Source organism: Gymnoscopelus braueri (assembly GCF_963280865.1).
Source record: "Gymnoscopelus braueri genome assembly, chromosome: 6".
Taxonomy (NCBI): domain Eukaryota; kingdom Metazoa; phylum Chordata; class Actinopteri; order Myctophiformes; family Myctophidae; genus Gymnoscopelus; species Gymnoscopelus braueri.
In genome coordinates, this window is record NC_137607.1 from 24,853,941 (window position 1) to 24,870,037 (window position 16,097).

General features: G+C 46.1%; 1 protein-coding gene across 3 annotated transcripts in view; it reads right to left on the reverse strand.

Moving 5' to 3' along the window:
* Positions 1–382: 382 nt before the first annotated feature.
* Positions 383–16,097, reverse strand: part of kank4 (KN motif and ankyrin repeat domains 4) — an 89,871-nt gene continuing 74,156 nt past the window's right edge. For all 3 annotated transcript variants that reach the window (XM_080431687.1, XM_080431688.1, XM_080431686.1), the window contains 6 exons: positions 8,115–8,393; positions 6,588–6,672; positions 5,257–5,476; positions 4,188–4,330; positions 1,940–2,140; positions 383–880 (listed from right to left, as the gene is read on the reverse strand). In XM_080431687.1, the coding sequence (XP_080287813.1) occupies positions 761–880; positions 1,940–2,140; positions 4,188–4,330; positions 5,257–5,476; positions 6,588–6,672; positions 8,115–8,393 (1,048 nt within the window). In that variant the 3' untranslated portion in view covers positions 383–760. The remainder of the gene's footprint in view (positions 881–1,939; positions 2,141–4,187; positions 4,331–5,256; positions 5,477–6,587; positions 6,673–8,114; positions 8,394–16,097) is intronic.

Consider the following 16,097-nt stretch of genomic DNA (forward strand, 5'->3'; position numbering starts at 1 on the left):
ATCCACCCACCTACCTATCACTCATATCCCCCGTCAATCACTCTTGTTGCTATGGCAATGTCCCTTTTTGGCAGTCTTATCTGCCCAGTTTCTGACACCATACTGTCGTAAACACCCACACGGAACGTTGGCAGCGATATGGTGGGAAAATGTTATTTGAAGCTCAAGAATCAAAGGAGTTACTGAATGAGGCTTGGATGTAAGCTCCTGCAGCAGTTGTGAAGTCAGGAGTATACATTGTGTGTGTGTGTGTGTGTGTGTGTGTATATATATATATATATATATATATATATATATATATATATATATATATATATATATATATATATATATATATATATATATATATATAGAGAGAGAGAGATAGATATGATATATAGATAGATATATATCCATTATTTTTAAATGGGCATTGTAATCTCACCTGACAGTCTAATTATCTTTGACACTAGAGTGTTATGCCTTTTTTGTGTCGCACACCTAAAATAGCAAGATTAGCTATGTTTGGTGCGTAACACAGCGTGCAACTATAAATCACCCTTTAAGTTCATGGTTCACTCCGTAAGACAATATACCCAGCTGCTCAGCTACAGTAGCAGCACTATATCACTGCTAGGAAGAGAGAGAGTGAAGCAGCCTTGGCAGTGCGATGGATTCTGCCTGTGTTCACTAGATTTGGTAGAGGGGGGAGGGGCTTGGCGAGTAAGAGGTGGCAGATGTTGCAAGAGGCAAGGGGCTAGTAAAGATGAGTCAGGGGGCCTCAGTCCAGGGCTGTGGCAGAGGCAGAGGCAGAAGCTCTGGCCTCGTCGTGGGCCTTCAGAAGGTCAACAACGTCTTGGTGGGGGGCTGCTGTGGCCACCACCAGGGCCGTCTGGCCGTCCTGGGGACAAAGCACAAGCCACATGTCAGTGTCACTGCTTCAAATGAAAGACATTGCAATTCTGCTGCTTATCCAGCAAGTGGCAGTATTGTCATAAGTTGAAGATCCTCCATTAGCATCTGCACCTCAGAAACATGGGTCCAGTAGTTCAAGGAGCCAGGCATACAAATATTAAAGGGTGCCATCTATCCAGGGCCGGATTAACAATGTGTGGTGCCCGGAACTACAACCCGGTTCGGTGCCCCCGGGACAGTTTTCCCCAGCGCGCCGGTCGGTGCTGCACTGTGTACTCTGAGAATGGGTACAACGGGTACTCTGACAACAAGTACAACTGGTTCCCATCCTGCATCGTTCCTGATCTGCATCGTTCTCGAGTACCGCACTGGGTACTCTAACAGTACTCTGACAACAGGTATAATGGGCATTGCATAACCCGCTGGGACATGCATTCCCAACTAGCATTCTCCCCGATTTACATTGTTTCCGACTTGCGTGGTCCCCGAGTAGACCGGTGCTCGAAGCGCACCAGTCTAATATAATAATAATGAACTTTTTACTATTTATGTAGCGCTTGTGCACATAGTGCTTTACATAAAAAGAAAAAGAAAATCAAAGAACACCACAGTACAAAAACAAGACATGCAAAAAGTGCAGTGTGAAATAAGAACATAAAGAGAATCAACAAAAACATTTCAACATCTAAATTAATGAAAAGGCCCTACAACAAAAGCAAGATTAATGACACCCATGTCCTTAAATATCCATCTATAATATAGTAGTCTGGAACAATCTTGTAACAAGTCAACATGAAACCCGCTACAGTATAACATAGTATACCGGTCTGCTGAGGCCACTGACATAGTGACTAGCAGTGTCCCAACTAGAGGCTAAAGCCTAATTTATACTGTGATGCTTGCCAAAAACAAATTTCCGGCACTGTATGAATTAGAAAATGTGTGCGCTCAGCACTCATGAGAAAACGGTAGGCTGCTTTTTGTTTTTCTGCACGCGCACATATGCAAAAGGAGCTCAACTCTACCCGGAGGGAAAGCGGTGTACCTTATCAGTGAGGCCGGTGTCACACCGTCCGGTCTCCAGCAGCAGACTGGTGATGTTTGCGTGTCCGTGCTCGCAGGCGCACATCAGGGCCGTGGAGCCGTCCCTGTCCTGGGCGTTGACGTCCGCACCGCAGCTCAGCAGCAACTTCACCATGGCAACGCGACCGTGGCTAACTGCGAGCATGAGCCCGGTCTGGCTGGCCTAGAGAAAGAGAGAGAGAGACACACACAGGTATGTGGTTTGGATAGGTATGCAGAGAAAGGCAAGGAGGAATGTGATTTGGGAGGAGATTGGAAGGAGGGACAAGAGAATGGTGTAAATGGGTAAAAGATGAGTAAAACAGGAGATAACTGGAGAAAGAAAAGGGGAAACAAAATGAACAGAGCAACGTAGGTGGAGGTGATGATGATGACTGCTAGGCTGAGTGCAGGTCACTGTCAACTGAGTTTTACAGATGTGGATTACTGGTAAGCCCCGGGCTTATAGACTAATACGTTCCTTTCTGCAGACATGCCCACAAAGAAGCATGTCGTGGTGAGGAGAATTAATGTATTCAAGAATGTACGCCCATTTGTGTTTTTGTGCAAGTGAGCATGCCCATTTTAGCACATTACATTTGATGGGTGTACATGCACCTTTATACAATCCATAGTAGGCGCAACTAATTAAGTGCCCCACCCTCTTCTGCTTCAACGTTCAATGAGTTGTGAGTTCAGTCGAGGCGCCGCTTTTCCCTCCACTGTCGTGGTGCACATGTGGCCTTCCTCTTGACTTGAACCATTAAGACCGGGGAAAGCATCTGTCATTTTAGATTTTAACCATTATCTTATACTTTGACTATTCAAAAATAGCAGATCTACAAGCTCATGAGCTTGTAGATCAAAATTGTGAAAATGTGTGCAAATCTTAGAATACATACTTTGTAAAGCGAACATGTTTAACTCAAATCTTTGCTTTATGGGGATTCTTCTAAATCAGTTTTTGAAAAAACTTTCACAGCTAAGCAGGAGTGCAACATGTAGTTGGAACCACCATGTCTGGCATCAATCACCACACCACGCTCCACGCTGCCTACATCACATGCATATCCTGCCCATTCGCCCAATGTCTCATCTCTTGAGCCTGTCTGCTTGCCCTACACTGTAAATAATCTGTTCCAGCTAAGCAGAAAGCTTCCAGTCTGAAACATGAGGCCAATGCCGAAAGGTGCGTTCAACGCAAAAAAAAAAAAACGCGTTGCTTCATTCCCGTTCGCCTTATTCACGCCACACAAGAAAAAGATCTGAGCACATCTTAAGTGTCTTAAACCTGCATTCTATCCAGTGGCGTAACGGAGGGGTAGCAAGTGATGCGGTGCGGGGGGGCCACCAGCAGGGGGGGCCCCGCCTGCGCTGATACAAATATTTTTACAGCAAAAAAAAAGAAAAAAGTTGATTTATATTGGTCAAATAGAACCGAATTAGACCCGAATTAGACCCGAATTAGGTTGTGCACGCAAATGCACGCGCGCTGCGCACGTGTGCATGTACGTGAAACTCCCGCGGGGAGGCCCCACGATTCTGCGTTACGCCACTGATCTAATGGCCAGCAGGTTGCAAAAAGAAGTCTGATTGTATGCAGTCGATGAAAATTACCATACTTCTCACTTGATTTATTACCTTAGTAAACCTTTTCCTAAGGGGGGTTTGTTCTCAATAAACAAGGTATGCTGTTGTTGAACTCAACGCTTGAAAATGGGACTTGACGTGACGTCACGGTGACTATAAGTCCGTTACTTTTTATAGTCTATGGTTGCAGCCAGGCTGTTTGTGTTAACGAGCAGATCCACCTAATAAAGTGGCCACTGAGTGCAGATATTTGTGTGCGATTATGTTTGTGTGCGTGTGCGTGTGTGTATGTGTGTATGTGTGTGCGTTTGAGTGTGTGAGAGTTTCTGTACATAGTGAGTTTCTGTACATAGTGGGCAAAGGTATGTATGTAAAATGTGCATGCAAAAATGGTAAATGGTGCATTTATACAGCGTCTTTCTCCAAAGCACTTTACAGGGTACCTTACATTCACCCATTCACACACACAGACGGCAAAGGCAACAGTGTGTTGCTCAAGGACACTTGGACATTAAGCCAGGAGGAGCAGGGCATAGAACCGGAAACCCTCTGATTCCCAAGCAGTTTGCTCTACCACTAATCATCCATTCATACTTCCATCTGCCCAAACACCTGCATGTGTGTTTGTGTGCATACTGTACCTGGCTGGATCGGGCGTTGACCTCTCCCCGCTTCAACAGTTGTAGCACCACCTCCAGGTCATCGGGGCTCTCTGCAGCCGTCAGCGCGGCCAACATCACCGCTGTGTAGCCTGCCTTGTTCACGTTATCTGTCTCACATAAGCCTGAACACACACAAGAAACATGTTGGGAAGATTTTCAGCGGTTTTGAGTGACGTGTAATGCACAATCGGCCTACTGTCTGTGACAGTGCATCTCTGTGAAGTAATGTTTGTCTCTCGTTTGTCTCCTCAACACCGTACCTTTTCACAGCCAAGCAGGAGTGCAACATGTAGTTGAATCACGTTTATTGTTTAGTGTTTATTTTCATCTACTATACATTTATGTTTAAAAGCTTCATAGTTTCACAGATTATCAGATGCGTGTCTGTTCATCTGTTAGCATGGATCTATTTTCAGCGACTGACTGAGAGCTGAAATTGTTTTGTTATCCAGAGTCAAACTATTAAAGATGCATTTTATGTAATTTATGTCACTTGTGTCCTGTTATGTCTTTTCACCATTAAAAACATTTAAATAAATAATACAAAAATATTACAATTTGATTTAAATAACATCATCTTGCAGTTAAGAGGTAAGGGTAAGGGTAAGTTCAATGATTTTGTGTTGGTCAACCTGCCAAAATGAGCTTGTGACCCTAACCTGCCCCGATCCGCAAGGTTACGGGTCAACCCGCAGGGTTATAGGTCGACCCGCGCATCACTAGTGCGCGGCTTATCTTGCAAACTGTTGGACAAGTTGGTGCCAAACTTTTTGTGTACACTGCCAGTACACGACAATGAAGAGTCCTCGTTGACATCGCTTTGTCCGATTGTTTCTTACATTGCATACTGCCGGCGACCAGATTAAAACGCTAAGCGTGCACAGCTCAGCGCCTTGTCATGCTACTGCCGTTTGTAGCATACTGTAAAAAATCTCCCATTGAAACCCATTCAAAGCATACACTGGGCTCAGGCCAAAAAAACGCTTTGGTGGATTCTACCCAACCCCAACTAGACTGTACAGTATGTCTATGCATCTCACGCTCTCACCTGTATCCAAAAGCAGTTTGACCACGGGGAAGTTGGAATGAGACACGCTGTAGTGGAGTGCTGTGTTCCCATTGCCATCCGTCAGGTTAACAACGTATGGCAGCAGGGTTGGTGTGGTCAAGCCCACCCGTCGCAGGTATAAGGTGACGGTGTCGGCCAGAGAGTCTTTCTGACTGGACACTTTGAACCACTCCTGATAGAGCACCAACAGAACCTGACGCTGAGAGAGACAATACACACCTAATGGTTCCATTTCCACCATGCCCACCACATTTATAGTCTTAAAGGAGAATTCCGGACATTTTAAGTGTTATCTTTGATGTCTCGTTACTCACCTACCGACGTAAAAAGTGGCATTGTTTTTTTCCAGAGATTCCCCTGTCGTCGTTTTTTCAACCCCTTCCGTTGTCATAATGGGAGCGCGTGGCTTAGGGAAATTCGTCTATTATAACCGATACAAAGTATCTGGTTGCTTGTTTCTCTACCTGGCAACACCAAGTTGCCAGGTTCTGGAAAGAAACAAGCAACCAGTGTTAAATCGTTCGGCGTTACCGGTAGCCTCTCAGGAACTTTCAGCGCATGTTTGACTATCATGAGACTCTACAATGAGTAGTAGTAGAGAAAAAAATAACTTTGCATCGGTTATAATAGACGAATTTCCCTAAGCCACGCGCTCCCATTATGACAACGGAGGGGGTTGAAAAAATGACGACAGGGGAATCTCTGGAAAAAAAACAATGCCACTTTTTACGTCGGTAGGTGAGTAACGAGACATCAAAGATAACACTTAAAATGTCCGGAATTCTCCTTTAACCCCAATACAATTCGTTGGGGTCCCCCAGGGCTCTGTACAGTACTTGGTCCCCTCCTTTTGACCCTTTACACTAAATCTCTTCGCCAAAAAGCTTATCTGCAAGCTCATTATATACTTTTTTTTTTTGCCTAATGTTCGCCTATTATGGCATGCCAAGAATAGTAACGCTAGGGTTCATGTGGTTAACAGTTGTAGAGCTGTGCATTTTGGAATCTTTATCTACGTTTCTAGGTTTAAAACCAGGAATTTACCATATTCACAACGTGGCTATTTTGCTCTTGTATATAATGTATATAATACGACAGGGCCAAGCCCACCCTGTCGAGTATGACATGAGAGCAAAATGGCTGCCATGTGAATGTGGTCAATGGTATAGTGAGCATTTACCCTGATGCCATAATCATTCTTATTTTACTATGAAGATAAAAACACCACATGGCATGTACACAAACACACCTCGATGTCCTCAGAAGGTACACTGATTCACAACAATCAGAAGGACGGAGGGAATCCTTACCATTTCTTTATCTGGAGAAGAAACCTCTTCCATGCGATCCTTGACATAAAGGCAGGCATCTATGAAGGTCTGGTTAACCTGTTCTCTGAACAAAAAGACATGACAACACAGTGAGCGACTGAGGTGTTATTATGCTCATCGTTCCTGTCGGGTGGAAAACCTGTATGTCCAAAAATCGTTCCTTTTAAGTAATACAAAAAAAATGTGTGAAAATAGCCGATCTACAAGCAACTTGTACAGCTGCTATTTTCACTACTTTTGTGTGACACATTTCTGCCCGAGAGTGGTCAATGGGTCCTGTGACATTGCTGCTTAAACTTTGGAAAACAATTTGGAAAACTTCTTCTCATTTACACATAAGAGCAATACTTTAGTTTAGCCACTCACACAAAAGTTCAGCTGAGCTGATAATCCATCGCGCGAGGGACTCGCTTGCCAAATACACCAGATCTACAACCTCACAAGCATCAATGACGTACTACGGGGCAGGCTCCTCTTCTTGTTAACATTAACCTTCCGTGCATGATCTATGCAAATGATTAACAAATAAATGACAACACAATTTTGATTGGTGGGATTCATCATGTGATACATCTATGGAGACGTTTCGTGAATCCCACATTGGCTACACTAAAATATTGTAGAAAGAGCTTTGTGACCGAGGCCCCATGTTCTACTATAATTCTACTATACTTGCGGGAATATTTGGCCCTCAACTATAGTAACACACACACACACACACACACACACACACAGAGAGACAGGTGGTGAGTGATTGTTTAATAAAAAGCCCACCGTTCCATCTAATGTGTGGTTCCTACGCCCCCAGCCTCCACATACCTGAGACAGTTGATTGACTCAGGGACCAGCGACCGGTGAGAAGGACAATGCTGCTGGCTATTTGGCTTATGGGGGCAGAACTGTGTGTGTGCGTGTGTGTGTGTGTGTGTGTGTGTGTGTGTGTGTGTGTGTGTGTGTGTGTGTGTGTGTGTGTGTGTGTGTGTGTGTGTGTGTGTGTGTGTGCGTGTGTGTGTGTGTGTGTGTGCGTGCGTTCGGTCAATATTGCAGCATCATTCAGCACCTGTCTCATGCAGCCTATAGGCTGCAGCTGGACAGCAACAAAGCACTGCATTGTCTCTAGCTGACAACCCTCGCACTGAAACCGAAAGACAACGTCATCATCTAGATCAGTGATTCTCAAAAATGTTCATGTTAAGGACCCCCAAATGCATATGTATTAGGCCTCGGACCGCCATCTGAAAATATTTTGTGCCAGGGACCCCCAGAAGAGAGGATTCCAAAACACTCCAAATGTTTCAACATTTTTCATAAATAGCAGATCTACAAGATCACAACGCATCGTGCTATGAGCTTTAATGCATCGCGTTAAAGCGCTTAAACTGATTGTGATGCTATATTAACACATTTAGCTGGGGACCCCCTGGAACCCCTTCAAGGACCCCCGAGGGGTCCCTGGATCCCACTTTGAGAGCCACTGATCTAGATATCCTTCCCTGTGTGTCTCACCCTGTGGCTCCCTCCTCCTGGAACTCCAGGCTGCCCTCTGGAGCCTGCAGGCCTCCTTCAGCCTCCTTCTCCCCAGACACGGCACCTCCTCCCCGGGCGAGAGCCTCGGCTGTCTCCTCCTGCAACAGGGCTGCTTCCTTGGGCTCCTCCGCTGCCTGAGGCTCCTTCTCCCGCTCTACCTCGGGTTCAGAGCTGTCCTCCTCCTCCTCTTCCTCCTCCTCCTTCTCATGCCGGCTCTTCTCGTCTCCGCTGGACTCCTCACTGGATGTGGTCTCATAGCTGGGGAGTATAGAAACACAGTTAAAGGGATAGTTCACCTCCAAAATGACCTTTTTTTTTAAATCGATCGATTAGTCACCCCATGGAGACTTGAATTCATGAATATTGTTTTGTTTTTGTCGCATTCCTAAGCCAATAATTTGACAACTGGCATCGGTTCCGGTAAGAGACACAAAGAGTCTCCTTTGTGTCTCCTACTGGAACCGCTGCCTACCGGTCCGCTGGTCATCAAATTTTTGGCATAGGAATGTGACAAAAACAAAAAAAAATCACACCCAGTGTGAAGTGAGCGGTGTTATTTAGCAACAACAGTGGTCATCACAGTGATGGGAGCTCACTTTTAAAAAAAAGTATTTTTTTTGTGCGTGGTGCTATTTATAGGTTATTAATTTCATCATGCGTCTCGCTAGCCAATCACAGTACTGAGCAAAGGGTGTGAATAGAGTCAGCCAATCACAGTACAGCGAAAGACAAATTTTCACGACAGTCTTTTCACGACGGTCCCAAACCCACTTATAGGAGCGGCTACACTGCTCAAAAAATGGCGCTATGCTTATACTTAAATTACAATTCAGGGTAGCCAATATGTTGTATGTATGTTTCCCTTTTTCCTCCCCAAAGTAGTCATTCTGCCAATTGATTAACCCTCTCCACACATTTCTGTGTCGCCCCTGCTGCTGTAACCTACTGGCTCACCTCCCAGTGAGGAGCCTCCACTGGGAGGACGTACTGCTGTAACCTACTGGCTCACCTCCCAGTGAGGAGCCTCCACTGGGAGGACGTACTGCTGTAACCTACTGGCTCACCTCCCAGTGAGGAGCCTCCACTGGGAGGACGTACCGCTGTAACCTACTGGCTCACCTCCCAGTGAGGAGCCTCCACTGGGAGGACGTACTGCTGTAACCTACTGGCTCACCTCCCAGTGAGGAGCCTCCACTGGGAGGACGTACCGCTGTAACCTACTGGCTCACCTCCCAGTGAGGAGCCTCCACTGGGAGGACGTACTGCTGTAACCTACTGGCTCACCTCCCAGTGAGGAGCCTCCACTGGGAGGACGTACCGCTGTAACCTACTGGCTCACCTCCCAGTGAGGAGCCTCCACTGGGAGGACGTACCGCTGTAACCTACTGGCTCACCTCCCAGTGAGGAGCCCCCACTGGGAGGACGTACTGCTGTAACCTACTGGCTCACCTCCCAGTGAGGAGCCTCCACTGGGAGGACGTACTGCTGTAACCTATTGGCTCACCTGCCAGTGAGGAGCCCCCACTGGGAGGACGTACCGCTGTAACCTACTGGCTCACCTGCCAGTGAGGAGCCTCCACTGGGAGGACGTGCCGCTGTAACCTACTGGCTCACCTCCCAGTGAGGAGCCTCCACTGGGAGGACGTACCGCTGTAACCTACTGGCTCACCTCCCAGTGAGGAGCCCCCACTGGGAGGACCTACCGCTGTAACCTACTGGCTCACCTCCCAGTGAGGAGCCCCCACTGGGAGGACGTACCGTTGTAACCTACTGGCTCACCTCCCAGTGAGGAGCCTCCACTGGGAGGACGTACCGCTGTAACCTACTGGCTCACCTCCCAGTGAGGAGCCCCCACTGGGAGGACGTACCGTTGTAACCTACTGGCTCACCTCCCAGTGAGGAGCCCCCACTGGGAGGCCGTACCGCTGTAACCTACTGGCTCACCTCCCAGTGAGGAGCCTCCACTGGGAGGACGTACCGCTGTAACCTACTGGCTCACCTCCCAGTGAGGAGCCTCCACTGGGAGGACGTACCGCTGTAACCTACTGGCTCACCTCCCAGTGAGGAGCCCCCACTGGGAGGACGTACTGCTGTAACTTACTGGCTCACCTCCCAGTGAGGAGCCTCCACTGGGAGGACGTACTGCTGTAACCTACTGGCTCACCTCCCAGTGAGGAGCCTCCACTGGGAGGACGTACTGCTGTAACCTACTGGCTCACCTCCCAGTGAGGAGCCTCCACTGGGAGGACCTACTGCTGTAACCTACTGGCTCACCTCCCAGTGAGGAGCCCCCACTGGGAGGACTCACTGCTGTAACCTACTGGCTCACCCTCCCAGTGAGGAGCCTCCACTGGGAGGACGTACTGTTGTAACCTACTGGCTCACCTCCCAGTGAGGAGCCTCCACTGGGAGGACGTACTGCTGTAACCTACTGGCTCACCTCCCAGTGAGGAGCCTCCACTGGGAGGACGTACCGCTGTAACCTACTGGCTCACCTCCCAGTGAGGAGCCTCCACTGGGAGGACGTACCGTTGTAACCTACTGGCTCACCCTCCCAGTGAGGAGCCTCCACTGGGAGGACGTACTGTTGTAACCTACTGGCTCACCTCCCAGTGAGGAGCCCCCACCGGGAGGACGTACCGCTGTAACCTACTGGCTCACAATTTTTTTAAAACAATTTTATTGTCAAAAATATGGCAGAAGAGCTTTGAGTTCAGTATTTAATAAGTGTAGGTAATTTACTATGCTGTTTGTGTAGTAATAAATCTATGAAATAAGTTATGCGGAACAAAACTGCCTAAAAGTAATCTAGCGGACAACAGCAATAAGTTGTAAATGAATTTAATGCAAGCAACCACAATCAAATCAACCATCAAACAGCCATTGTTACTACGCATTTAGATCTGAGGCTGATTCTAAAAATGATTTATGCTTTTCAGTTATAAAGTGGTTTGTAGGTGTGTTATATACTAGGACTTCATTCTGGGTCTGGCAGAACCAGGTCTCCTGGTCTTGTTTTCATGGGCTCACCGTTTGTTTATCATGGCTGCCAGTTCCCATCTGACGTCATGAGTGAGTCCTGACTGCTCCAGACCGTACTGAATAACTGCTAGTTTACATAACGCCTTGAGACTAGGATTAAAGTCTAAGATGTACAGGTCATCAGCGATTACGGACTCTTCTACATGTCCTTCAAAGAGGATGATACGATCTCCCACCACACAACAGCACAAATGATGAAACCCTGGACCCGGGCCGTCCCCCTTGGGCTCAACCTTCTTCCAGGAGAAGGTCTCTGGATTGAATTTCCACAGATCATTGATAATCGGATCAGCAGGACATCTGTGCGGCTCTCCATTGAAGTACGGAACAATGTAGGGCTCTTTCTCTCTTCTGCAACAAAATATGTACAGCTCTCCATTGTAGGCAAAGGCTGAATGACACATTAATTTAGGAAAAGGTTTTGCAGAAGACATTCTCAGCCAGCAGTTGGTCTCTGTGTCGAACACTCCAATGTTATTTTCACTCCAGTGTATCTGGCCCTCAAATACAAACATCTTTGTCCCGATGATGGTGGCAGAGTGATCATGTTTAATATATGGTGGAGTGCCTCTGGTGTTAATTAAAGACCAGACCATTGTGGTGGTGTCCAACTTGCACATGTCATTAATGAGCAAAAGGCCAGAAGCAAGAACAACAGCGTCGTATCCTCCACAGATATACATGACCTTCTCCAAGACACAGGCTGAGTGCATCATCCTCCCTTCTTGAACAGTCCCAGAATGCTTGGCCTTGAACCATGTGTGGGTGTCCACATCAAATGCATAGAGTACATTGGAGAAAGGATCGCCTCCCCAGAAGTAGACAGTATCTTCTATCAGCACAGCTGTGTGGCCATCGCGAATGGGGTTAACTTCAAAGGGACATTCTTCTCTCCCATTTCTCACTGGGGGCAACGTTGTCCAACGTAAAGACACTGTGTTGAAGATGTGCACAGCAATTTCATCACTTTGCTTGACATCTTCAAAGGCGTAAACGCAGTGTCCCACCAACACAAGAGGTCGTGGGTCACAACGAGGCTCTCTCTCTCGTGCTGGTTCTCCAGTAGGACACATGTGGACCGCCCAATGGAACATTCTGTACACCAGCAACTCTGTAGATTCAAGTAGATTAAAGTAACATTCTATACACCAGCAACTCTGTAGATTTGAGATTAAAGTAACATTCTATACACCAGCAACTCCATAGCTTAAAATGGATCGGTCCAGCCCTGCCCCGTAAGAGAATTAAGTATCAATGCACAGTACCACTTAGATATCCAGCAGCACAAACATCACACGAGTCCTGGCCAATCCCTGAGTGTGTTGGGTTGGCCAATCAGGGAAGCTAGTACCTGTTTAGATCAACAAACACCGGCTTCCCGATGGAAAACTGTACAGCATAGCAACCCCAAGGTATTTTATAGATGAAGGTACGATCAGGCCATGGGCCAGTTCACACGCATGGGAGGCAAACTGCAAACTGGATCCAGAAGTTTGGTGAAATGAGAGGTGGCTGGACCAGCTTGTGAACAAACCACAAAGCGTGTGAAAAACCGTCGTCAGTTAATCGGTTCAGGAAGATAAAAGAAGACATACTGTATCACAGGTTGTTTTCTAGTCACAGGTTTTTCGATGTGCACACTACGTAATTTTATTGAGGCATCTTAACATCGCCATGTGTGGTTTCTGGCTCAGTAGTGTATTGTAAGATTTGGTCAATGATGGACAGTTTTGCAAATAAACTGCCCACAACAAGTTTTATTTCTCCCCTTTAATAATACCATTTGGTATTGTGTTTTATATCATTTTTATCATTGATTATCATTGTCACCTTTACAACGAGGTACATCTTGTAAGGATCGGGCATTCGTGGAATGAGTAACACAGTCAAATGTGTGGGTAGCGCCCCCCAAAGATTTGCCAAAATCCCCCAATATGCTTCTGTTGGTAAGCGCTCTTGTTTTGAGCGATCTGCCAGCACACGACTGCTGGCAGGTGTGTGCCTGTCACAGGTGTGTTACTGACTGGCACCTGAACATGGGTTCTGCAACTTTGTTGAGTTTGTATTGATGCTCCAAGCAGCAACACTGCCCCCATGGAAAGATGCCACGTTTGTCCCTTCAGGATAAGGTCTGTGCAATAGAGCAAGTGAAGCTGGTGTTCCGTTATGCAGAGTGACAGTATTATTTGGTATCAGCCCTGGTACCATTTACAAACTTAGGACCAAGTTCTGTGAGACTGGTGAAGTCAAAGGAAGACAACAACCCAAGAAGACCGGTTCCTCACCCTTGCTTCACTGAGGAACCATAGATTTACAGGCAAGATTTGCACAACGGTACCAGTAGACAGATGTCAAAGTTGCAGGACCCATGCAAATGGTACCAGGGCTGACACCAAATAATGCATAATCTGCGTAACGGAACACCAGCTTCACTTGCCCTATTGCACGGGCCTTATCCTGAAGGGACAAACGTGGTTTGTTTTATAGCTGCTATCCTACAGTAGCATTGTAATTGGTTTCTTAGCACTGTATAATTGCTTGACCTCTGACTCTGTTGACATGCCAACTAGAACCTCTTGCAATGGTTGAAACATTCTGGATGAGAGTCTCCTAAATGCCTTTAAATTGTACATTTATTTAAAAAATGCCCATTTTGCATCATATTTTAACATGTTCCCTCACATCATCATTAAAAAAAGTGAGCGGTGTGGTCATCACGGTGATGGAAGCTCACTTAATTTTTTTTTTTTTTTTTAAGTGCATAGTCTTATTTATAGGTTATTAATTTCATCATGTGCCTCGCTAGCCAATCACAGTGTTGAATAGAGTCAGCCAATAGAGTCAGCCAATCACAGTCAATTAGCCTGTTTATTGTTTATGAAGCATCATGTGAAAGTGATCCAGTACAACTGTGGCCCCATACATCCATAACATGGTGCGCGCGCACACACACACACACACACACACACACACACACACACCACACACACACACACACACACACACACACACACACACACACACACACACACACACACACACACACACACACACACACACACACACACACACACACACACACACAGTGTTGAACAAAACCCAACCTTGTTCAGTAACGGCAAATTCTATCTATGAAAGCAGGTGATATAATTTAGTTCATGTGTGGATGTTGTATGTGAGTGTTTGCGTGTGGGAGTGTGAGTATGTGTGCACTGTGCACGTGTGTTGTTGCGAACGCGGGAGGAGGCGCGGCGAAGCCGCGCCTCCGACCAAGTGGAGCTTACTATGTAACCCTGCTTGGGTTGTGTCTCTGTCTCTCTGTGTCTCTGTGTCTCTGTGTGCAGTAATCTCTGTCTGTGTCTCTGTGTGCAGTATATCCTCAGCCCTGTGTGCAGCCAAGTAAATGTCCAATATAGACGTACCATACATCAAATGAAAGGTCTTTGAAAACTGAACACACCTGTCAAGGTTGCGTTGAAGCCCGCCCCTTCCCCCGGAAGCCACGCCCCGGAGAAGGCTCCTAAAAACTCCCCATTGAAACCCCATGTTAAATGAAAAGTGCCCGAATCGCTCCGAAACTTTTTCTACCCCCCCTAAGTGGGGGTCTACGAACAAATACTTCGGGCTCGGATTTTGGCTCCGCCCCCCGGAAGTGGGTGAAACAGGCACTTCAAACACTTTGTTGAATTGTTCAAAAACATTCAAAGTTTTTTTTTGGTGAATTTGTATTTTTCTAAGATGCTCCTTTTAACGCAGATTTTTTGAAAAAAAAAAAAAAACATTTTTATTGGTTACTTTTTTTTAAATATTTTTTTTCATTCTTTTTTTTCTTTTTTTGCGTTCGCTTACCGCGTTCGCGCGTCTTACTTGTGATATACTGTATGAAAGAACCTATATGTGGGGCCGACGATCAGATAAGTCTCTTATTGAATGCTGCTCATTCATGCTATGTTGAGAGGCACGCACGCACGCAGGCGCACACACAGTTTACTACTCAGCGGCCACAACATTCCCTGGATTCCAGCGGAACTCAGAGGACTATGTGCATATATGTGCATGTATAACCTGTGTGCATGCGTGTGTGCCTGTGTGTGTGTGTGTGTGTGTGTGTGTGTGTGTGTGTGTGTGTGTGTGTGTGTGTGTGTGTGTGTGTGTGTGTGTGTGTGTGTGTGTGTGTGTGTGTGTGTGTGTGTGTGTGTGTGTGTTAGAGAGAGAGAGAGAGAGAGAGAGAGAGCGAGAGAGATGCATAACAAGCAGCAGAGCATGAATAGACAGAACAGACATCTACAGATGAGACAAACACAAAGTTTTCTGTCCACACAAGGAAGCTTGTCTCTATAGAAGGCCTTAGCTGAGAGGTCAAATATTTTTGACCTGGCATCCCTATTTTGGGTATGACATTACAGGTGAAAATGTTCAAAAAATGTCCATAAGAAAAAAAAAAGAAAGAAGGAAACTAGTCCAACAACAATCTCACAACACGTTGAGTAGCTTGTAAGTGGTTAAACACGTGTGGATCTTCATAAACCCTTCATAAATAAAATAGAATAGAATAAAATAGAAGCACAAACATACTTAAACAAGTGGAAAGTTTGTTACAAATAGAAATATGGTAAAACACTCAAATACAACGTTTAAAATGTACATGTGTGTCAGTGCATGTAAGATGGCACTTAATGACCATCTCTGTGCAGAAACAGGTCCATAGATCTATACTGAAACCTTGGTGCATCTCTTAAATACCCGGAATAGAATCCGTTCAAAGAGGCTGAAGTGGAAATGTAGTGTTGACCATACTGTAGTACGTTCGACAATGAAGGCCTCAAGTTCCTTTGTGACAATGACAGGTGATGCTACAGTATGTATTTCCCACTGTGAGATTTTATCTAGTTCTCAGTCTTCTTCACTGTACGTCTCTCC